General features: G+C 58.2%; 2 protein-coding genes across 12 annotated transcripts in view; one reads left to right on the top strand and one right to left on the bottom strand.

The window, feature by feature from the left end:
• Positions 1-1,410: 1,410 nt before the first annotated feature.
• Positions 1,411-20,236, top strand: Katnb1 (katanin regulatory subunit B1). 3 transcript variants are annotated; one of them, XM_047527334.1, is made up of 20 exons: positions 1,411-1,544; positions 2,599-2,900; positions 7,217-7,347; positions 10,161-10,278; positions 14,730-14,830; positions 15,126-15,167; positions 15,625-15,708; positions 15,884-15,999; positions 16,383-16,454; positions 16,562-16,712; positions 16,842-17,032; positions 17,134-17,264; positions 17,566-17,616; positions 18,303-18,370; positions 18,555-18,623; positions 18,722-18,871; positions 19,119-19,195; positions 19,268-19,342; positions 19,449-19,565; positions 19,824-20,236. In XM_047527334.1, the coding sequence occupies exons 2-20, from the start codon at positions 2,861-2,863 to the stop codon at positions 19,954-19,956; spliced, it is 1,917 nt and encodes a 638-aa protein (XP_047383290.1). In that variant the 5' UTR covers positions 1,411-1,544; positions 2,599-2,860; the 3' UTR covers positions 19,957-20,236. The 3 variants fall into 3 exon arrangements, with proteins under 3 accessions (XP_047383290.1, XP_047383289.1, XP_047383291.1); XM_047527333.1 differs by having other exon boundaries at positions 18,504-18,623; XM_047527335.1 differs by lacking the exon at positions 18,555-18,623 and having other exon boundaries at positions 18,731-18,871.
• Positions 20,237-21,188: 952 nt separating this feature from the next.
• Positions 21,189-22,976, bottom strand: part of Kifc3 (kinesin family member C3) — a 64,694-nt gene continuing 62,906 nt past the window's right edge. For all 9 annotated transcript variants that reach the window (XM_047527324.1, XM_047527323.1, XM_047527329.1 and 6 more), the window contains 3 exons: positions 22,659-22,767; positions 22,121-22,147; positions 21,189-21,900 (listed from right to left, as the gene is read on the bottom strand). In XM_047527324.1, the coding sequence (XP_047383280.1) occupies positions 22,143-22,147; positions 22,659-22,767 (114 nt within the window). In that variant the 3' untranslated portion in view covers positions 21,189-21,900; positions 22,121-22,142. The remainder of the gene's footprint in view (positions 21,901-22,120; positions 22,148-22,658; positions 22,768-22,976) is intronic.

Below are 22,976 nucleotides of genomic sequence, written 5' to 3'. Positions count from 1 at the left end.
CATGAGTTCAAAGCCAGCCTCGGCAATTTAGGGAAGCTTTAAGCAATTCAGTGAGTCCCTGTCTTTAAATAAAATATTAAAAAGGGCCAGGGATAATGATGTGGTTCTGTGGTTACCCTGGGTTCAATCCCTGTTACAAAAAACAAAACAAAACAAAACTCAAAGATTTTTTGTAATAAAAAGTGGGAAGTGGTGCACACCTGCAATCCCAGCGACCCCCGAGGCTTGACGGGGGAGGATTCATAATTTCTAGACCAGTCTCGGCAATTTACCTAGACCCTCAGCAACTTATTGAGATCCTGTCCCAAAAGATAGGAGGCTGGGGATGTAGCTCACTGGTAAAGCACCCCTGCGTGCAATGCCCAGGACAAAATTAAAAAAGCAAATAGTGGGGCAGTGCAGGCTGAACACTTTCATTCTTCGAATCCAGCCCTGTTTTAATAATTCCCAAACTCCCCTCCGGATCAGCTTCCCAAAAGTACCACCTGATGGTGGGTGGACTCTCAGCTCCTTATCGCTCTGTGCAGAGGGGAACTCGCCAGGCTTTGGCTTTAAGAGTGAGGGGCCTTTCCTCACGGCCGTGTGGTCTTTCACAAGCACCTTCACCTGGGCCGCCTCCACCTTCCTCTGTAAACGGGTACAGGAATTCCTACCACTTAGAGTTGTGGCCCCGACCGGGGTGCTGCGTGGAGGACAGACGGGCGGCTCGAGGGTCTTCAGGCACTTGGTAGTTACGCCTTTCCCTGAGCGCATCCCGCTCGACGTCCCGCACGGACAACAGGCGGCTGCTGTTGTCCACTTGCCCACTCATCCACTGTCCCAGGCTGAGGCTGGGCGCCTGACTCGCACCCGGAATCAGGCCGTTTCGCTCCAAGCGTCTGAGCTCCAAGCTCAGAGGCCAAGCGCTCAGACCACTGCGGCGCCGCCCGCAGGCAAGCGCAGCACGGAGGAACTGCTGGCAACATGCTGACTAAGTCCTCTGCCGGCTTCGCCCGGTTCCAAGATGGAAAGGCCCAAGGCTTCACGCTGCTCCCCACGTCCCCTTCCCATTGGCTACCTCGGAATTGGTTTTTCCAATAATGTGGACGCTGATTGGTCTGTCCGGGACGGTTGCTGAAGAGATTGGCGCGGCCGCCATTGGGGGCGTCGCGCAAAGCTTTCAAACGCAAACTAGGTTGGAGGAAGAGGAGGAAAGGGAAAGCGTGAGGCGAAGGCGGGTCCCAGAAAATGGCAGCCCGCGTTGGTACAGTAGAGACCACAAGGCGTCGCTTGAACCCTCCTTCCTCGTGATTAGTCCGATTCAGGGTAAGGGGGCGGGTACTCACGAAAAGCGGCAGAAGCGCCTGCTTCCATTGGCCAATCTTGGTAGAAGGCGGAGCGTCCGCAGCGGCTGATTGGTGTGGGAGGCGGGGTGGGCGGGGCTCTGGGCCGGAGGTTTTGTTGTGAGGGTCGGTTGTCAAGCAGCGGCCAATCAGGGTAGGGGATGGAGGCAAGTGGGGGTCGCGCCTGGAGCTGAGCCTCGGCCTCGGGAGCCGCTGCTGCAGGTGGAGTGGGCAAGGGGACGAGGAGGCGAGGGCAAGATGGGCCCTGGACTGGGCCGAGCCCGGCGGGGCCGGTCGGGCTGCTGGCAGAGGGCTCCGGGCGGGGGGATCCTACAGCCGGTGCCCCGCAAGCCGAGCGGGGTGGGAGGATCAGGGGAACCTGAGGGACCAGCCCCAGCCTTGGGACGAACGGGCCAGTCTGGAGGGCCGGAGGGGGAAAGCCAGGGAGTCCGGAAGCAGAGCTGGGGGTCAGAGGAGGATGGGTAATGAGTAGGGGCACCAGAAGCCTAAGAGGAATGAATGGGAGGCGCTGATATCAGCGGGGCAAGAGGAGTAAAGGGGATCTAGTGAGGTGGGGACCAAATTAGGGAGTTCAGGAGATAAGTTGTGCTCGGATGGGAGACACAGGAGGCAGGAGAAAGGGAACTCAGGGGAGAGGGTTCCTGGGGAAGAGGTGAAGCGGCTGTGGGAGGGGGGTGGAAGGCCCCATAAGGTGACTTTTTAGAGTTGAAGAGTCATACCGACTGACGCTCAGATGGAGGCCTACTTACCAGCTCTGCCCTTGGGAATTTCAGGGGTCAGGAGAGGTTCCCTTACCAGGAGCTGGGGGAGTGGACCCTCAATCTCCCTTTTGAAATTTTTTCCTAGAAAGGACCTCAATGGCGGCCTCTGGGGTGCCTCTCATGGGCCCCTAAGCTTAGACTCTGGCTCCACCCCCACCATCCAATACGTCAGGTGAAAACAGTGATTCCCAGAAATTTAGACACGTGGTCTTCCCCGCCCCACTGCAGCTGCTGCACTTCAGGCAGCCGGCAGTCCTGTAGCAGAGCTGCTGCCCATTATCCCAGCTTCTGGGAGGGCCTTTTTCCCTGCGCTCTTAAGTCGCCTTGCTTGAGGTGCCCCCTCAGCAAATTTCCAAAAACAATTTGCAGTGCAGCTCTGGACTCTGGTGGCTTTGGTGGGTGTCCGTTTTTATTAAGTGGCCTTGGTGATCCAGGGGGCTATAGCTCTTACCAAATGTTTCCTAACAAGCCCTCACCTCTGTTTGTATTCCAAGCCCAGTGTTGAGCTGAGATGGCCCATGCCTGATATTCCATGATCCGGGATCCCGACAGATGTGCACAGGCTGCTGCTGTTGCTGCTGTGGATGATTTAAAACCACCAGGCAGTCCAGGGCCAGGAAAGGAGACATTCCCTCTGCCTGGATGTGTGTCACCTCTCTGCCAACTTGAGTGGTGGATCTGGGGGGGATCCACCCCCACCCCAGAAGAAGGCACAGTTCATTTTGTGGGTGGGGCTTCAGGTGCCAACCCTGAAGGATGGCCACCCCTGTGGTCACAAAGACAGCCTGGAAGTTGCGTGAGTACTTTTCATTTTTCTTTATCACCCCGTTTATTCTGTTAGCTGCTCTTTACTGGGCAGCCTGAACCTGCAGCCATGTCTCTTCTTGGAACAAGAAGATACTCCCAGGTAGACCAAGATGTAATTCATGACTGTGGCTCTTCTTTGCTGGGTGGTGACAATGGACAGGTGACTTAACCTAAGGCTTAGTTTTCTTATCTGTACGATGAGATAATCACACCACATTCTATAGTTGCTATGAGATTCAAGTGAGATCTGGAACATAATGAAGCACTTAGCACAGGATTTCCAGGTAGGCCTCCAGGCAGAATGGAATGAGATTGTGTCTTCCAAGTCAGACTTCCTTGGACTGATGAAAGCATCCTGGGATGTGGGTGGGGAAGGGTGGAGGAGGTAAGGGGTGAACAGTGGGATGCCGGCAGGGCTCTGGAATGCAACTGAGCATGAACATCCCACCCCCACCATTACTTTACACTAACAGTTTTAAATTCTTTGATTTAAGACCCTTTTACGCTTTTAAGAAATTTTGAGAACCCCAAAGTGCTTTTCTTGGTAGGAGTTATACCTATCGATATTTACCATGTTAGAAATTAATACTGAGACATTTTAAAACACAGGACTATATAATCAGACATGGACATGGTGATGATGTCATGTCATGTGTCTCCTGGGAAACACCACCGTATGCTTGTGAGCAAATGAGAGTACAAAACACAAATACCAGCATAGTGTTGTTAGGGAAATAGTTTTGTCCTTTTGTACCCTGTGGAAGGATCTTGAGGATCCCAAGGGTCCCCAGATCACATCTGGAGAACTGCTGTACACCTTGGCCCCTCTGTGGGCCCTACCCCAGCTATAACTTGTTGGCATAGATTAATGTGTTCCACCTGATAACCCTCTGCTGCGAACTGTCCCTGGCTGTTCTCAGGAGCTGGGGTAAACCACTTTTCATTTTTTTATTTTTTAAAAATTTTTTAGTTGTAGATGGACACAATATTTTATTTTATTTTTATATGGTACTGAGGATTAAACCCAGGGCCTCACCTGTGCCAGGCAAGTGCTCTGCCACTGAGCCACAGCCCCATCACTTTTTAGCTAAGAAGTCCTGGGCAAAGATTTTGCTGGACCCCACTTGCCTCGTTTGTAAAGTAAGAGACTTGGGCCATGTACAAAATGTTCTCCAGAGCTCTGTGGTTCTGGGAGAATCCTTTTATGGTTCCCCAAAGTATGGGGATACTTTGGACAGAGCAACTTCATATTCATGGGATTGTGTATTGATCCCTTCAACAGCTGAGCGTAGAGCCAGGCAGTGGGGACCCAGAGGGGGACAAAATAGACAGGGTTACTGTACAGTGGGAGCTCAGCCTGGGGATAGCAGCAGTCAGGACTTAGATAACCACATCCATCCATTTCTGTCCTTATCTAATTCCAAGATAGTACATGTGCAGTAAGTCAGCTGGGTGACAGGGTAGAGGCCAGGGTGGAGAATGCTCTAGGCTCTTGAGCAGCAAACACAAAGGCACCGGAGCAAGGAAGCTTGGTGTATTAAAAGGACTTGAAGAACACTATGGGCTGTGGCTCAGCAGCAGGGGGAACATGGTGCCAGATGAAGCCAGTGAGTTCTGCAGGGACCTGTGTCCATAGGACCCAGCCCTTTTGACGTTGCTTTATCTGAAAGGCAAGGTCAAGCCATCAGAGTATTTAAGCAGGAGGGCATATTGGGCACCTGCTGACGATTTCATATGTACAGTGGTTTCCATGGTATAAATTGTATGAAGAACCCAAGACCGTGTGACCCTCATGGCTCTAGAGTCAGGAGGTGCTTGGCCAAATGGAGCTGTTGAAGCCCAGTTCTTTGCATCGTCCACCTAGGATGCAAGTCCTCAGCATGTCTGACCAGAAAGCAAAGTGTTGTGTTTTGGTTGGGATGTGTCACCCAGGAAAGCTGATGTGGGCTTGTGCTGTAGGGCAGAGTAGTCGCTATCATGCAGTCTGCCATTGGACACTGAGGACCGTGATGCGTCTGCATTAATATTGGGTATTCAGGGGTTGGGGAGATGGCTCAGTTGGTAGAGTGCTTGCCTTTCATACACAAGGCCCTGGGTTCAATCCCCAGCACCACAAAAAAAAAAAAAAGGTACTCAGCTGTGGGCCATGGCTGGTTATGGCCTTCAAGCTAAGTCAGAGGTGAAGTCAGCCCATGTCCTTTGCCCCCTTGCTGGTTCCTGTGGCATGCCTCCTGCCTGGTCAGACTGCTAGAGGAGAGGAGTTTCTTACCCAAAGTCTGCGGCTCTTCCAGCTGCGTGCCCTGTGCGGGAACTGTCTGATCCCTGGAGTGCTGAGGCGGGAGCCCTGGCTCTCGCTCCCCAGTCTCCCAGTGCCGGGCCTAGAGCAGATGCCCCAGAAATGCTCCTGTTATGATAATGGCCGTCTCCAGAGACAGCATTCCCGAGATCCAGCGAGCACTTCAGTGGTAAGGGTCGGAGTCAGGGCACATCGAGGGAGGCCTCCAAGTTGGGCCAGGGAGAGGGCGCAGCAGATAGGGAATCGCCTCAGAGGAGGGGACAGGCTCAAAGCTTGCCGGCAGAGTGCTCAGGGAGAAGATGGGCTGCCTTGTTGCTGGGTTGGGCAGAAACTTTTGAATAGACAAGTGTCTGTGGCTAGAGACCCCAGATATCTCTGTCCCCAGTGTTCAGAGAATAGGAGGCTCTGTGGTTGAGGTGAGGACTAGAGAGGGGACCCGACTCCCTGGGATCCACGTGGTGGGTTTCCAAAGCCCCAGCTGATGTCTGGGCCTGCAGGGAACTCTGGCCCTGGGAGTGTCGTCTGTGAGGTCAAGCCTGCAGCTGGGCCCCTGGGCATCCTGGAAATCCTGTCTGAGTCGGCAGCCTGGCTTTGCGGGGCCCACTTTCCCAGCCTCCTTGTGCTCTGCAGTCCGCCCACACCAGAGCCAGCCAGGCAGGCTGCCACTGGAGCTGGGCAGAGGAAGGGCCCAGCAGAACAGCTGTGAGGACCCTTGTCCTGTGCATCCCAAGCCAACCCTGGTTGCCTCAGGGTGTTGGCAGTTTCCCTCCCGTGTGTGGGGAGGCCTGTCTTTTCTCCTCCTCGTTCCCAGGAGGCACTTACCCAGCGACTGGCTCAGGCCTGGGCTGCCACTTCCCTCCTTCAGATTATCCACGAGGCCCCCAGAGAGTCAGATCTGTGGCCAGAAGCCCAGGCCAGGGGCCCTGTTGGCTACCCACAGGCCTTATCTCCTACTGTGTCTGGTCAGCCCTCACCCCACTCCGTCCTTCTGTCTGCCCCCTTTTGCACCCTCCTCCAAGAGCCCACCCCGAGCCTGCCTGGGTCTTCATAGCCACACTCGGGGCAAATAGCCCTTAGCTTTCCCAGCACCCCATGCAGCAGCTTCCTCCTCAGCAGCTCAGGGACACATTCCCGCAAACCTGCAGCAACCCCTGGGGCAGGCACTACTGTCATCCCATTTATCAGATAAGGACCCACCTCAGAGGACAAGTGACTTGTCGGAGGCCACACGGTAGCAACCAGCAGAGCTCAGGCCAGCACCTGAGGAAGGAATCTGAGCTGCACAGCCCGCCTAAAGTGGACTGGTGTTGTTTTGAAAGTGTCCTGGCATGGGTCTGTGTGTGTGTGGTGGCAGCTAGTGCATGCAGTCCTTTTAAAAAAATTGTCATGGTAGTTTTTGTTCTTTTCCTATTATGAAAGAAGTATCACGAGCATATTTCTTAAGACAAAGTTAACTAAAAATAGCAAGTTAATTTTAAAAATTGAGTTTATCTGTCCCTTGGTATATGTGTAGGATTGGTTCCAGGTCCCCTGTGTGCAGATACCAAATCTGCAGATGCTGAAATCCCTGCATAACATGGCATGTCATTTGCAGAGAGCTGTGCACTTCTCCCGATACTTTAAATTATCTATTACTTATAATACCTAGTACAACCTAAGTGCCCTGTGAGTAGTTGTTACACTGTATTGTTTAGAGAATAGTGACAAGAACAGAGAGTGTGCATGTGTTCAATACACACATTCATTTTCTAATATTTCAAAACTGAGGTCTGTGTGGGTAGTTAGCCGAATTGTCAGTTGGTATACAGAAAAAGGAAAGAATCCTGCGTGGGACAGGACTGACTGGTGTTGAAAGTCATCTCGGTCTCAGCCTGTCCTGGCCTGTTGCTAGTCCTACAGCCCATGGGAGGTGTCTAGGTTTCAGGTTCTAGAGCTGGTGGCCAAGCAGGCCCCCATCACATGGCCCCATCTAAGACCCTGACTGCCTTCTCCCTTTCCTTTCCGTGTAGAGGAGATCGTCGCCCATGCCAGCAATGTGTCCTCGCTGGTGCTGGGTAAAGCCTCCGGGCGGCTGCTGGCCACAGGCGGGGATGACTGCCGTGTCAACCTGTGGTCCATCAACAAACCCAACTGCATCATGGTGAGGCATGGGGGGGTGCGTGTGCCTGGGAGGGGCCTTGGGACGGGCTGGGTTGGGGGCTGGGAGCAGGTGGCTTTCCAGGCACTGTTGAGCTCAGGACTTGCCTATCTTCTGGGGTCCCAGCCCAGGCCAGGTGGGGCTGGCCATGCTGCCCCCACTGTCTGCTCAATGAGGCCAGGACAGTCTAGGCTGGCTGGGACAGTGGGACAGTGGGGGAGCCACCTGACTGTGGGACAGAATTCCAGCGTGTGCAAAGTCCACATAAGCCCTGGACCTGTGGTTGAGCCAAAAGGCTCATAGTGCACCACGCCGGGCCCGGCCTGCCTGCCTGGCGATGATGAATGCCCAGCCTCCGTCCACGAAAGGATTTGAGGGGACCCAGGTGAAGCCCTTAGGGAGCTAGTTCTGTAATAGCAGTTTCCCTAGTTACTCAACCATGTTCAGCTCAGGAAAGCATAAAGGAGGGAAAAACAAAAATTAATTGCAGACAATTCCATTTTCCAAAGACCACTGAGGTTGATATTTTGGTCTGTGCCTTTCTAGATACTGAGAGACACATACCTGTACACATATATGCATACACATAAATGTATAAAAATGTATCTCCAGAATACCATCTTATTTACTCTTACATAAGCTGCTTTTTAAGAATAACAATGTTATAAGGATTTTCCTATGTCAACAAATATTCTTTTACAACATGATTTTTAATGGCTTCCTGGTGTATTCCATTATAGGGATGAGTTGTAATTAGCTTAGCCACACCCTGTTATCATCATGAGACTGTTGCCAATTTTGGGCTCTGCTAAACCACACTGTGGTGAACATCCTCATCTACCCAAACCTTTGAGCATGTCTGTGATCATTGCATTTAATCCAAGGGTATGCACTTTTTTTAAAAAACCTTCAAAACTTATTGCCAGATTGCCCTCCAGAAATCAGTTTACATTCTCACCAGTAGCATACGAATCTGCCCTTTCCCCCAACGTCCTTGCCAACACAGGGCAGTACCATTCTTTGACTTTTGCCCAAATAAGCACAAAAAATGGAGGGAGTTGGTATTTATTGTAGAAACTTAATCACTGTGGTGTTTTTGTGTGATCCAGGGGAAGGAACTAAGACCTACCTGAACTGCTCCCAGTGCCCTGGGGTTCAGTAAGAACGGAACTGAGATTTTTGGTCTGTTTTGCTTTGTTTGTAGGGTTCAAAAGTTTTATTTTCCCCTGAATTGCCCAAGTAATCAATGTAGTTGAAAAATAATCAAAATGGGACATGAAATGACCCGTGCTCGTGTCCCCCAGAGCAGCAGGGTGAAGTCTTTGGGCACCAGGGCAGCCTTCAGTTTCCAGCTGGCCTCATCTGTGTCATTGTTCGTCACTCACCCTAGACCAGCCACCCAGACCTCTCAGTGTCCCAACCCGCTGCATTCTGTGCCTCCTGGTGACGCGTGCACATGGTGCTCCCTCTGCAGGAGGCCCGTTTGGTGTACTTTGTTTACTCTTGAGTATGGGATGTACTCATGTGGCCCAGCATCCCAAAGACAGAGGGCGAACAGTGAAGCCTCCCTCCCTCCCTCACTCCACATCCTTCCCTGGAGGCAACCCTGGCTCCGAATCCCTTCCACGTCTTTCTAGAATTATTCTGTGTATCAGTGAGCAAATATATGTATCTGTTCCCCTCTCCTGCCTTTTTACACAAATGATATCATACTGTAGACACCACCCTCCATCTTTTCACCTAAAAGTGTCATGGAGACGAGTCTATCTTGTTTAAGCAGGTGCCTCTTTCATTTCTATGACTGGCTAGTTTTTCCTTGAACTGGTGATCACGGATACACGGCTTAGCGAACCGGTTCCCTTGGATGGGTATTTATGTTGTCTCCAGCCTCTTGTTAGAAAGATCCGCTGCTGGGCTGGGGGTGTGGTGGTGGGACACTTGCCCAGCCTGTGCAGGGTCCTGGGTTCAGTCCCCAACACTGAGTAACCTCGGGTTGGTGTCATTCTCTGTGGGCTTGTGCGAGGAGAGGGTAAGGACTTTGCCGAGGTGCAGTTGCTGGTTGGAGGGGACTGTGCATTTCTAATGTGGGTGGCGTTTTGCCAGTTTGTGCCCATTTAGACTCCTGCCCAGCTGGTTGCGAGTCGACAAGCTGCCCGTAACTTTTGGCCTCCAGGTAGTTACGCTGAGGAACAGTTTCGCCTCCCCCTCCCAGTAGGGCCGTTGTCTTAGCAGACACAGGTAGAGTTGCCAGTGTGCTGTGTGGAGACCAGCACCAGGTGGGCAGTGGCAGACACCATGGTTCAGAAAGCTGGGGACCCTGGGTGCCGGCCTGGCCCTGCCTTGCTCTGCTGGCTTCAGGTGGACGAGAACCTGCTTGTCCTCCTACAGAGTCACTTCCAGGCCCCCTGGTTCCATGGCGGGGTCTCCCACTGGGGTGGGCAGCCCTTGGGAGCCTGGTATCGAGAGGGACAGGGTGAGTGCCTGCCATGGCTTGTCCCTGGGAGCGAGATGACAACAGGTGGGTGGAGGTCATCTGGACTCAGGGCCAAAGGTAGGCGTCTCTTTATCTTGGTCAGCTGCCACCCTCTAAGGGTCTGGGCCATTTCTGCTATGACACCCATGCCAGGGAAGGGGTGGAAGGGTGACTGGGCTTCGGTTGTCTTGCGACCCTGGACGGCCATGTAGAAGTGGCCACACCCCAGGGGCAGTCTCCCTACACTAGCCACTTCTCACCAAAGCCTTGCCCAAGGACCCTGAGTTGGGGGCAAAAGCTGGGGGTGTCCCCACAACACTGAAGCAGCCACCTCTCTCCACAGAGCCTCACGGGTCACACGTCCCCTGTGGAGAGCGTCCGCCTCAACACCCCGGAGGAGCTCATCGTGGCTGGCTCCCAGTCGGGCTCCATCCGCGTCTGGGACCTGGAAGCTGCCAAAAGTAGGCCTCAAACTCATGTCCCCGCGTGTAGGTGCCTGTGCTCGGCTTCCTCCCTCCTGGGGCACCGAGCAGGTGGCGTGGCACCCACCCTGCGCCCATTAGCCTCGCAGCCATGTGCACTGCTGCCCCCTGAGCAGCCGGCACTGCGGAGGTGCCCACGGAGCGTCTGAATGAACAGTGTGTGGGTGGGCGGTGCGTGTGGGGCGTGGGTCGGAACCTGCAGCGGCGCTGTGGGACTCGCGGATGATGGGGGGGCTGCCTGGCACATGTCCTCACGGGGCAGCGCCCGCTCGGCCCCAGCTCACTGTTGCCCTCGGGACGTGGGCCCGGAGTGGCCAGATCTGCTTGCTTGTGTTTTTGAATTTAGTTTTCATCTGGATAAAAGTAACGTGTAGTTTAAAAAGCAAAGTACAGGTAGTTCTAGAATTAATCATGATATGGAGAGAGAGCCTTTGTCCTGCTCCTTCTCAAAAGCTTCAGCTTTCTGTCCTTCCCCTATTGTTGGATCAACTCCCGCTACTTTTCTAAACAAGGTGACACTAATTTCTTTTCTTAAACAAACATGTCCATAAGCTGGCACATGCCTGTAATCCTTGTGACTCTAGAGGCTGAGGCAGGAGGATCACAAGTTCGAGGCCAGCCTCAGCAACTTAGCAAGACCCTGTCTTAAAATTTTTAAAAAGGGGGATATATATCAGTTGTAGAGCACTCCTGGGTTTGCTCCCCAGTAGCACAAGAAAAAAAGAAAACATACATAAAATACTGTCCTGGAGTGGAAGATGAGGACACTCACCGTGACCTCTGGCCCTCTCATATTGCCCCCCCCCAGTTGCTGTTGAATCAAGGTCATGTTGTAAAGGCCCCAGGAATGCTACTCACAACTGATTTATTTCCCTGGAGTTTAATATTTGTTCTTATTTCATCCGTATATTTTTTTTATTCCACATTCTGTCCCAGAAAAGTAAAGCTCCTCCTATTTGCCTCACGCGCATCCCACAATCCAGCTCTCTTCTCCGAGCTCTGTCCCAGGTCTGGTGGCTTCCTTGTCTTTGCCTGCTACCCCGGGTCCCTGACACATTTGCCCTAGAATTGTGAGAGGTCCAGGGCTGCTGTTGAGAGGGCAGTGCTGTCCCTCCTGTGGGCCTGCCCCGCCCCCTGCCCTGAGCTCGTAGGATCTGTGTCCCGGCGTCGCGGGGTCTCACAGCAAGGAGCCCCGGCGTGGGTCTGTCTTCACCCCTGAGCTGAGTCCCCACTGGTCCTTTCCATCTGGAGACTCGTGCTCGGTTCTGGGCCTCCAGGAGTCTGGCCTCCTCTCAGCAGGGCTGTCTCAGGCCGGCAGCTGCTGCCAGCTCCGTGGATGTGTCAGAAGGTTGTTCTGGAATCTGTGTGCGTCCTCCCACTCTTTAGTGCAACAGCTAAGTCAGCCTGTGGTGCAGCAGGGCACGGCCAGCACTCTGAGACCAAGCAGAGCCATTCGCTGCTGCTCGGCGGCTCTGGCTGGGACCGTGGGGCGTGCCGGGCGGGCAGCCATGCCCTGCAGCTCAGGAGAGTGGGCTTGTGCCAAGCTTGACTTTCCAGAGAGCCCCTGGCTCCTGGCTGAGCCTCAGGGCTTCTCCCAGGCCTCTCTCGGACACATGCGCCTAGCAGCGAGGTCCACTGTGCTGGAGAACCTTACTCTTTTTGTGTCAGTAGTCCTGGGGAAAGATGGCACCCTGGGCCTCTGGAGTGATGTGCGCGGCCATCGAGAACCCTCTGGTGATAGGTGGCTGCCTGCCACGTGTCTCAGCATAGGGTCCCTCTGCCTGGCCACGCTGTAGGGTGCATGGGCCTTGCTGGACTCAGACAGGCTGAGGAGGAGCTCCTCTCAGACACTGGGCTGTAACTGAGGAGGAGGACAGCTGGGACAGAAGAAGGCACCCCAGGATGCCTCTGCCTAGACCTGAATCCTAGAGGAGGCCACTGGCCATTCCCAGGTCACCGAAGAGCAGGGCCAGGCTTCCTCGGCTCTGCTGATTCTCATAAGAGAAATGGGTGCAATTCTGTGAAGTGGTCGAGGACCGAAAGCTGAGGACCTCTGGATTCCAGGGAGCTGGGTTCCTGCTGCATGAGGCGCTACGGGCCTCACCCCCAGGGCTGGTCCCCACCCCCGAGGACCTGCTTTGGTAGTGGGGTGGACCCCAAGTGTGACTTTATTGAGCTTCCAGGTGATTCTGATGCAGAGCCAGTTTGCCTGTCTGTCCTCTGACTTGACAGGCAAACTGAGCTCAGGAAGGGGACTGAGCTTGATAAAGTTCCTGTGGCTACAGGCGGCAGGACCTGGGACTTGAATCCTGATGGCAGGGCTCCTAGCCCCGTGCTCTCTTCTCTGCCATCTGCTGCCTCAGGTTGGGGACTTACAGTCACCACATCCTGCGGCCAAGGCCAGGCATCTCCTGGGATGGATGAGCAAGGGCAGGAGTCATGCCGGAAGAATGTGGTCCTGCCAGCTCTCCACGGCGCAGCCAGAGGGCGCGGGCGGGCCAGCGCGGGGGCCCCAGGCGGCCGCGGCGTCTCCTGAAGCTGGCCCACGCGGGGCGGGCTGGATCTCGGGATCCTTGCTATGGGAGGCAGAGCGAGTCGGCGGGCGGGTTGGAGGACGGGAGCAGGGCCCAGGGCCTCTCTAGCCAGCAAGGGGTGGGACCCAGCAGCACGTGGCCCTCGAGAGCAGGAGGAGCACGGCTCTGGGCACAGAGTGGCTAGGTTGGATGCTCCCTGGGACAGGCCAGGGGCCTTGTCAGACTCCGGGTGGGAAGGAGGCGTAGCCCAGCTCCTGTGCCTGTCACAGCCTATCGCAGAGGACACTCGGGCCACGTGGAGCAGTGGACTTGGTCCCCAAGGTGGATGAGGCCAGCAGCTCCTCCCCACCCTGCTCTCGCCGTCCTGCCCGCCGCCAGCCGCAGCCCAGGCGAAGCTCACGCAAAGGACGTGCTCAAGAGGCAGCGCCTGCCACTCCCCGCCCTGCGCCCGCCTCGGGCCTCCGCAGGCTGCTGCACCCTCACGCCTCCGGCCTGGCCAGAAGCACCCAGTGACCGGACGTGCCCAGCAGACGAACAGGGGAGGCACCCAGATGGCTCAGCCCCGTGGAGTGCGTTGTCACCAATGCCAGAGAGAGAAGCAGGACACACGCTCCACGACCTGAGGAGGAGAGGACTAGCTGGGGGACAGACAGAAGGGGATGAAGGCAAGGAAGAAATCAGAGGAGTGATTACAACTGGCAATTACGGCTATTATCTAGGCATGTGTCAGGTCCATACTAAGCACTTTGCAATGATTTTCTTACTCACTTTTGATGGTAACCCGTCAAACAAGGCTCAGAGAGGGTAAATGATTGCCCAGGGTCACACAGCAAACAATGAACAAAGCCAGGAATAGTCTGCTTTGTCTGATTCCCATGCTTACAACCTGATGTGAATGGATGAAGATCACAAAGCCTTTGTTCCATTCACCCAGCACTTAGGTCCCATTGCTTCTGCTCCTAAAGTATGACGTCTGAAGTCTTGAACACCTCCTGCAACGGTGAACTCACTACCTAACAAGACACATGATTTCACCCTGGCTCAAACCCAAGGATGGCTGGACCCCCACACCCCATGGCCCAGTACTCGTGGGCTGATCAGTTTCATCAAGACAGTGGAAGGGTAAATCTTTCAAAAAGCAAGACGTGACAGATTTGAGTGATACCGGGGAAGACCCTGAGACTGTAACAGGGGTTTGATGCCAGCTGGGCCTGGCCTGGCCACAAGACTGCCTGCCAAACCTTAAAGCACGGGAGTGTGGCTCCTGGGGCAGCAGGAGGCACTTAGTGCTGCCCTTAGCTGTGCCTGCCCTGTGTCCTCTCAGCCCCTTCCTGTTCCCTCCAGTTGACCTCATGGCCACCCTAAAGATCCCATGGATAAGCGTCACCCCAAAGGGCCAGTGAGAGCCCCAGACATGCCCTCCACTTCACCCAGCAGTGCCCCTCCTCCTCTCACTGACGTCTCTTTGGACACCACCTCCATGAAGCCTTCCTGGATTTCTCTCTTTGACCAAGCTACTTCTTTGCAGCCGCAATGTCCACTGGTGTCTCCTTGGCACTGCCTCGGGCAGGTTGCTTGCCCTGTGGACAGTGGGCTTCACAGCAGGAGCCTGGGCTGAGCTCAGGTACTGGCTCTGCTGCCTCTGGGGCTCCGCTCGCTCGGGCACACTGGGACGAGCCGGGGCGCAGGCCGTGAGGACTGTGCTAGGTTTTCTGGGGAGCTGAGTAATGACAGAAATGGCTGCCATCCCCCAAGAGAAAAGTGGGCGGATTAGTGGCGGGGCTGGTAGGGCTTGGTCGGCGCCCCTCCTGAGACCTGGGCTCTGGTTTCGGCGGTGGGTTTGAATTGCGCGGCTGGCCTGGCTCACGCCCGGCTCTGCTCTCTCCTGCTGGCTAGTTCTGCGCACACTCATGGGACACAAAGCCAACATCTGCAGCCTGGACTTCCACCCCTACGGCGAGTTCGTCGCCTCCGGTTCCCAGGACACGAATATCAAGGTGAGACACTGGGCTGGCCGCGGCCCAGCTGCCTGGGGGGTGTTTGGGGGGTGCGCTTCCACCCGTCTGGGGACGTCCTCCCTGCCACAGCACCCACGCCCTGGGGAGGGCAACAGGCAGGTGCTTTCCAGGCACGGGTTTGAACGCCCAGCTGAGTGGAGGTCCCCAGCCTCTGTCTGTCACGGTGGCCGTCACAGCCTGGAGGCGCAGAGGCCCCTGCTCAGGGCACGCTGCCTTCTGTGGGGCTCCAGGAGCGCTCCCGACCTGACGCGCCCCCCTGCTCTCCTGCCCGCAGCTCTGGGACATCAGGAGGAAAGGCTGTGTCTTCCGGTACAGGGTAAGCCCAGCGCCCTCCGGACCCATCAGGAGCCTGGCGTGGTCCCTGATCCCGGGGTGGGGGCAGCGCAGTCCCCTGTGGGTGGGAACGTGGGCGGCTCTGTGCTGTCGCCGGGCCGAGCCGCCAGGCTGCTCGGTGCTGTGCTCTGCAGGCAGGTGGCGTGTCAGTAGTGAAGGGGCCCCCGCCACGCGAGCATGGCAGCACTGGACTCGCCCAGCAGTTGTTTTTGGAGGTTTTCAGCCTTTACATTAAAAGAGGGCCTTTAATCCCTGGAAAGGGCCATGGGATACTTTGTTCCTGGAGGATGTGCCCCTGATCTTGACCTCCGTGGCGACCTGTGGAGACACCTGGCTGCGGCTCGCCGTCCCCTCTGTGCCTGTTCCCCAGGAAGGCCCCGTGGGGCAGGGTGGAGGGGCCAGCCAGCCTTCCGGTGAGCCTCGTGCTCTCTCCTCTGCAGGGACACAGCCAGGCTGTGCGGTGTCTCCGGTTCAGCCCGGACGGGAAGTGGCTGGCGTCCGCAGCAGACGACCACACAGTGAAGGTAGCTCCTGGTTGGGCACGGGGCGGGCCTAGGTCTGCTGGTCCCTGGGGCTGACTCTGCCCTCCTGATGGTGCCATGTGCCCTGAGCCCAGGCACAGTCCACAGCGGCTGGATCAGAGGGAGAACTGGCAGCCGGGTGCCTGTCCTGCCCTGACCCCACCCTCCCCATCCCCAGCTCTGGGATCTGACTGCCGGCAAGATGATGTCTGAATTCCCTGGTCACACGGGGCCTGTCAATGTGGTAGAGTTTCACCCCAACGAGTACCTCCTGGCCTCTGGCAGCTCTGATAGGTGAGCAGGAGCAGGGGTCAGCTGGCCACTGTCCCTCCCCACCTCTCTCCTGGGCATTATGTTCTGGTTACCTTGTGAGGATGGGGTGGGCTTCCATCTGGCCAAGCCCCACCTCTCCCTCAGCCTTGGTGCCTGGGTCTCGGTGTCCTAGGCTCCCTTAGTCCAGGGAGGCCCATGACTGGGGGCCAGAGGTGGACAGGGCCACGCAGCTCGGCCTGGGTCGTGTCACCTTCCTGCTGCCGTGCATGGCCAACTGTGCCCAGGACCAGGCTCCCTGTGGCTCTGGGGGCAGAGGTCTCTGAAGGAAACGGACCGGGCAGGCCGCAGGCCTGTGTGGCGGCTGGGAGGAAGTGGCGTCCCGCACAGGGTGACTGCCTTTGCAGGACCATCCGTTTTTGGGATCTGGAGAAATTCCAGGTGGTGAGCTGTATCGAAGGGGAGCCCGGGCCCGTCAGGTATGCATGTCCCTGCACCTTCCTGAGCCTGGGCCTCTTCCCCGGCTTTCCCGTTCTGGGGGGAGAGGCCGAGTGCCCGGGACCCACGCAGCTCCTGCCCGGCCCAGGAGCGTCCTCTTCAACCCCGACGGCTGCTGCCTGTACAGCGGCTGTCAGGACTCGCTGCGCGTCTATGGCTGGGAGCCCGAGCGCTGCTTCGACGTGGTCCTTGTCAACTGGGGCAAGGTAGCCGACCTGGCCATCTGCAATGACCAGCTGGTGAGAGAGCCGAGGCACGCGCTGCCCACCCTTCTACCAAGCCACGGCCCCCTCACCTGGCCCCTCGCTCCTGTCCCTGCCCTGCCGGGTGTGGCTCCCGTCCCCAGCCCCAGCTCTGCCCTTCTGCAGATAGGCGTGGCCTTCTCCCAGAGCAATGTCTCCTCCTACGTGGTGGACCTCACACGAGTCACCAGGACTGGCACAGTGGCCCAGGACCCCGTGCAGGACAGCCAGCCCCTGGCACAGCAGCTGCCCAACCCCAGCGTCCCCCTCCGGCGCATCTATGAACGGCCCAGCACGACCTGCAGCAAACCTCAGAGGTGGGCTCTGGGGCGTGGGCGGTGGTCGTCCTGGGGAGGCTGGCGGGGCAGCCCCAGACCACACCTGGGGCCCGGCCTCTGAGGGTCTGCTCTGCACCCAGGGTGAAGCACAACTCGGAGAGTGAGCGTCGCAGCCCCAGCAGTGAGGACGACCGCGACGAGCGGGAGTCCCGGGCAGAGATCCAGAACACCGAGGACTACACGGAGATCTTCCAGCCCAAGAACAGCATCAGTGAGGCGCCCGTCCCGCCGCCATGAGGCCAGGGCTCCTTCCCAGGACGGCCTGGCTGGGGCTGGGCCCTTGGTCTCATCCCTAGTCCCGCTAGCCCAGGCCCCGGGCTGTGCTCATGGCACCCCAGCCGCTGAGGAGGGTCACGGGAGCAATGGGCTGGGCTCCGGGTCGGGAGCAGGGTCGCTGCCTGGGTAGATCTTCACCTCAGCATCCGCCTAGGCCCTGGGCCCCAGGCTGGCGTGGCCAGGAGGGCTCCAGACAGGAGCCTGGGGTCCTCAGCCAGCCCACTTTGCTTCGGCAGGCCGGACACCACCCCAAAGAAGTGAGCCCTTCCCAGCACCCCTGGAGGACGGTGAGTTGGGGCAGAGCCTGGCCTCCCCTCGTGGGACAACTTCAGCCTCTCCCCACTGGATCTTGTCCTTCCACCTGCTCAAAAGTGCCTCCTGGGTTCTGGGCTGGGCAAGGCCCTGGTGACCGTGTGAGGGAGGCAGGCAGGTGTTCCCTGAGGCCCGCGCCTGAAGTCGGAGAAAAACACTGGACAGATACCCACGGGGGTCTGCCTGGGGACATGTGCTGTGGAGGAATGTGGGGTCACCAGGCTGCTGGAGATGGGGCTGAGGGGTGGCTCTGAGGACTGAGGACCAGTGAGGAGAGGAAGGAGCTGAGGGGAGGCCTGGGGCCTGGAGCAGTCAGCAGGGGGAAGCCGGGCCCTGGCTGGGAGTCGAGGTGGAGGTGGAGGGGTGGGTGGGACGTCCCAGCAGCACACTGCCTTCCCTCTACTCAGGCTGGTTTCCCTCCCTCCTCCACTTTCTGTTCGCCAGCCACTGTCCCCTCCCTGTGCACACTTGCTTCATTCCTAGTGAGATGGCTGTGAACCTCCTGGGTCCCATCCACAAACAGATCTAAGGACGGGAGGAGAGGTCTAGCCTGCGCAGTGGAGGTCTCCCTGGCTCCTTCCCCTGGTTAGAGTCCACTCTGGGCCCGCCCCTCCCACCAGTCTCCCCTCGTCTGACCCAGTGCGTTTTCCTTTTTCCCCAGACACAACCACAGCCAAGGAGGTGGCAAAGCCCAGCATGGCCATGGATGTGCAGTTCCCAGCGCCAAATGTACGTCCAAGCCGAAGGGGTGCGGCGTGGGGCTTGGAGGGGCTGGAGTCCTGAGCCAGGGCTGGGGCCTCCCTTGCTAGGAGGCAAAGAGGGAGCCCAGGGTGGCCACCTGCTGATCCTCTGCTCCCTTCAGCCTGAGGCCCCCCCCCAGCCCCCAGTCACCACTTCCACGCCTGCACCCAAGGGTGACCCCGCCATCATCCCTGCCACGCGGAACGAGCCCATCGGGCTGAAGGCCTCTGACTTCCTGCCTGTGAGTGGGACCCAGTGTGGGGTGGGCGGAGGCCCACGGGCGAGGGCAGAGCCTTGCCACCTGCTCCGTGCCAGCATCTGGGTGCCCGTCCCACGCAGGCTGTGAAGATCCCCCAGCAGGCAGAGCTGGTGGATGAGGATGCCATGTCCCAGATCCGCAAAGGCCACGACACCATGTGTGTGGTGCTCACCAGCCGCCACAAGAACCTGGACACCGTGCGGGCTGTCTGGACCACAGGCGACGTCAAGGCAAGTGCCCCCTCTGCCTGGGGCTGGGCGGACTCCCTGCCGCCTGGCCAAGCACCGCACGGAGAGGGCCCTGCGGGGCGCAGGCAGCCCCACGCTGGCCCGGGTCGCGCACCAGCTGCCGTTCGTGGAGTGCCCATTTCCGGCTGGGCCTTGCCCTCCTCGTTTTGGGCGTGTGGTCTTGGTGACACCCGACCCCACCTTCTCGCCTCCCCACGCCCCACCTGCTCACGGAGCTCTGTTTGCACAGACGTCAGTAGACTCTGCAGTGGCCATCAGTGACCTGTCGGTGGTGGTGGACCTCCTGAACATCCTCAACCAGAAAGCGTAAGTGGCCGTGCAGGGAGGGCAGGGGTGGACAGGGCCAGCCTGACGGTGCCACGCCCGGCCTCTCCCCAGCTCCCTCTGGAAGCTGGACCTGTGCACCACGGTGCTGCCACAAGTCGAGAAGCTTCTGCAGAGCAAGTATGAGAGGTAGGAGGCGGGCCCGCCTGTGGGGATAGCGAGGGGCAGGCGCCTAGTGACCAGAGTGTGTGGCCTGGGTCTGTCTGTCCTTGACTCTCTCCATCTGTCCCTGAAGCTATGTCCAGACAGGCTGCACCTCCCTGAAGCTGATCCTGCAGAGGTTTCTGCCCCTGATCACTGACATCCTGGCAGCTCCGCCCTCCGTGGGTGTGGACATCAGCCGTGAGGAGAGGTGAGGGCCAGATGTGCTGGGGCAGGGGCGCCACAGCAGGTTAAGGGACGCAGGGGCCTGTACCTCGATGGTCTGACACAGCGGCTCGTGGGAGGCACAGTGTCTGGCGCAGGGCGTAACTGGAGCCTGGGTTCCTCCCGTTGCCGGGGCCGCAGCCTTCCCCTGGGCGGAGGGCTGTTAGGACAGCCAGGGTCCCAAGGCTGGGCGGGGGTCACGGTGGCCGGCTGGCTGCCTCAGCTGCCGCCCCTCTGCCCACAGACTACACAAGTGCCGGCTGTGCTACAAGCAGCTCAAGAGCATCAGTGGCCTCGTCAAGAGCAAATCAGGCCTGAGTGGCCGACACGGCAGTGCCTTCCGCGAGCTGCACCTGCTCATGGCCAGCCTGGACTGAGGAACCAGTGGGTGGGGCACCGGACAGCCCTCGGGGCCTGGCCTCTGCACCCCTCCCGTTCCGCGAGCCCTCTGGCCATGAGTCCGCTGGCCCCTGCCCTGCACCGATCCTGGAGGCGGGGCTGGCCCACTGGCCACCTCCACAGCCCAGATTCTGAGACAACTTCCTCTCCAGTACCAGCTGCCAGCTTTGCCCAACTCTTGCTTCTTGGGGCAGCAAACAGAGCCCTGGGGCTGCTGCTGTAATTTATAAGGCGAATTTTATTAAATTTGTAACTATTCCCTGGTTTCCTTGTGAGAGGGGCATCCCGGCCTCATGGGCTCCCCAGGCCCGCGATTACCTAGGCTCACCTCTCCAAGCCAGCAGGGGGCAGCAGAGCAACAGGAAAGGCCGCTTCCGGCTGGGAAAGAAGAGGGCAGCCCCTCCTGCAGCTAAGGGAAACAGGTGGGGCCACTGCCTGGCTCAGCCACCCTCCCAGCTGTCCTTTGGGCCTCTTCAGGGCCTGTGGAGGCCCAGACCCAGCAGCTGTGCACTGCAGGGTGCCACACGGCTGATCCCAAAGATGCCTCTAGGACAGGCCTGGGAGGGCAGCTGTGCCATCCTCGTTTCCTGCAGCAGCCCCAGGGCTGGCCAGCCACACCCAGCCCTGCGGTCATCCCTGAAAAGGGAGCCCCTCCTGCCCTGCCGTAGCAGCCCCCGCAAGAACGGGAGGGGCCCTCTGAGCTTCTGCACAGGGTCCCCTGGGACTGGGACCAAGTGCAGGCCAGCACAAGCCTCATGGGGTTGGGAGCTGTACTGGTGGTCAGGGTCCTAGAGGCACAAGGGGAGCGTGGTGGTGCTCTACCTCGGCCAGTTCACCCAGGACAGGAAGGCCAGGGCAGAGGGTCAGTAGTGGGGTGGTTTCGGCAAGCCTTAGACAAGTCTTAGCTTGGGCCTCAGTGTCCTGAATACAACATGGACGCGAATCCACCATGGGAGGGGCAGTCGGTGCAGGCACACGCTGGGCCTCTCAGAAGGGTAACTATGACCGTGAACAAGAGAAAAAGGCACTTGGGATGAGGCAGTGCTGATCCTGCCTCCCCCAGTTGTTCAGGATGTGTGTGTTCCTGGGAGACTAGGTCCCGAGGGCTGTGGTGACCAGCCAGCAGTGCGGAGGCAACGGGCCATGCCCAGGCCCTGGCTCCCTACAATCCAACCAGCGGGGACTCCCAAGACCAACTCTCAGACTACACTTGTGTAAAAGGTTTTTATTTTAATAAGTAAAAATGGCTAAGCTTCCAAAAGTTTTTAAATAGGATTTCATAGGGAGGAAAATGTCAAGAAGCCAGTGGGCAAGGAGAGTGCCTGGCACCAGGCAGATGCAGGGGACACAGGCCACCCACTGGCTACCTCTGCCAGCCATAAATACAGCCTGGCCCGTGGCAGGAGGACCAGGCGCCTATGTACACCTAGGCACACTATGTACACGCCCAGCTGCGGGGTCCCCTCGGAGGAGGAGAGCAGGGGGCAGGGCTGCCCCTTGTTGCCCCCAGCTCCGCCCTGGTCCCGTGGTTCTGTGCCTTCCTGGGGCATCAGCCTACCCCTAGGAGTAGGTGCCAGGCCTGCAGGCTGAGGAGAGGAGACAGGCCAGCCCAGACCAGGGCCACCCTCCCGCGCTCCTGCCCTTCCCTCCAGGGCCCAGCTCCCACGGACAGCTCAGGCCTGCCAGGCGGAGCGGGCCATCCCTGCCTGCCCTTCCAGCCCACGACCTCGTGCCCAGAGCCACAGCCGAGAGACACTACTTCCTTCTGGATGTGTTTCTTATCTCTGAAAAGGGCAGGGCCGAAGAGCGTCCACCTCCTGCAGTCCGGGCGCTGTCGCAGGAGCAGGCCAGCAAGGCCTCGGGGCGCAGCTCCGGGCCCAGCGGGATGGCGTGTCCTCACACAGGCACCGGCCGTGACTTCCCTGCGGGAGGGGCAGGGATCGTCAGCCTGTGTGCCACGCTGCAGCCATGCCCGTGCCACGGCAGGGGCAGACGCCAGCACAGGAGGGGCAGCAGCGCAGGACAGCAGCAGCAGCAGGACAGGCCAGCCCCAAGCAGCTGAACACCAGCACAGCCCTGCCACCCAGGCGGGCAGCAGGTGGGTGGCAGGCAGACAGCCTGGGCCGCTGGCCCCACACTCACCTGGACACTGCAGCCCCAGCCGTCAGGCTGAAATCAAAGCAACAGGCGTCTCACTGCTGGGCTTGCCCCTGACCAGGACCCTGCTGCCCTGTCCCTTCGGACTGGGGGACAGGCCAGGCCTTCCCATGAGGGGCCAAGCAAAGGCAGGAGCCTGGACTATAGTCTGGTGGTGGGGCCCACTCGTCTGGGACATGGATGTGCCCTGCATCTCCACCCTCAGGAGCCAGGGCCCAGGGCGGGAGACACCAGGCCTGTTTGGGAGGTTGTTACTGCATGAGCCCAGGCAGCCTTGGGCTTTGAGTCAGCAGTCCCAGCTAGGGGACCACAAAGTGGGCTCCTCCTGATACCCCCCTTCTCTGGGGGGCCTTGGATTTCCCATCTATAAAATGGACACAGTACTGCCGCCCTCACTACTTCCTGGGGCAGGAGGGTGTGAGGCATGTTCTAAAGTTACAATCTTTTAAATAAGGAAAGAAAAAGCCCATCCAGGTAAGAGCAGCCTGGTGGCTGTGACCGTCCCTTATGTGGGGAATCTCACCAGAGGGCTGCAGCTTCCTCCGGATGGAGCCTGGGCGGCTAGAGGTCCCAGAGCTGGGGGCTGAGTGGGCTCGTGCTGAGGACTGCGGAGTCTGGCACGCTGACTCCCACTGAGAAAAGGAAGGGCAGGTGGGCATGGCTGCCTGGCGCCTCCCCTCCCACCCTGCTGTGCCTCCCCACCCCCATTCCTAAAGCTCTGTTTCCTCATCTGCACAATGGGCATCATGATACACCTGCCTCACAGTCAGTGCGAGAGTTAAGGGCGACAACATATGCACAGGGTAAACCAATTGCTGCACTGGTGCCCGCCATGTGCCAG

The sequence above is a fragment of the Sciurus carolinensis genome, chromosome 16 (genome assembly GCF_902686445.1).
Source record: "Sciurus carolinensis chromosome 16, mSciCar1.2, whole genome shotgun sequence".
NCBI classification, from domain to species: domain Eukaryota; kingdom Metazoa; phylum Chordata; class Mammalia; order Rodentia; family Sciuridae; genus Sciurus; species Sciurus carolinensis.
The sequence above is the reverse complement of the archived record's forward strand: the minus strand, read 5'-3'. Positions and strand labels throughout refer to the sequence as shown.

Excerpts from the sequence above, each read along its gene's own strand:
- Katnb1 (XM_047527333.1), top strand. The coding sequence starts at position 2,861 with ATGGCCACCCCTGTGGTCACAAAGACAGCCTGGAAGTTGC. Across the intron at positions 14,831-15,125 it reads CCCAGGACACGAATATCAAG|CTCTGGGACATCAGGAGGAA; the intron begins GTGAGACACTGG and ends TCCTGCCCGCAG. Across the intron at positions 17,617-18,302 it reads CCCAGCACCCCTGGAGGACG|ACACAACCACAGCCAAGGAG; the intron begins GTGAGTTGGGGC and ends CTTTTTCCCCAG.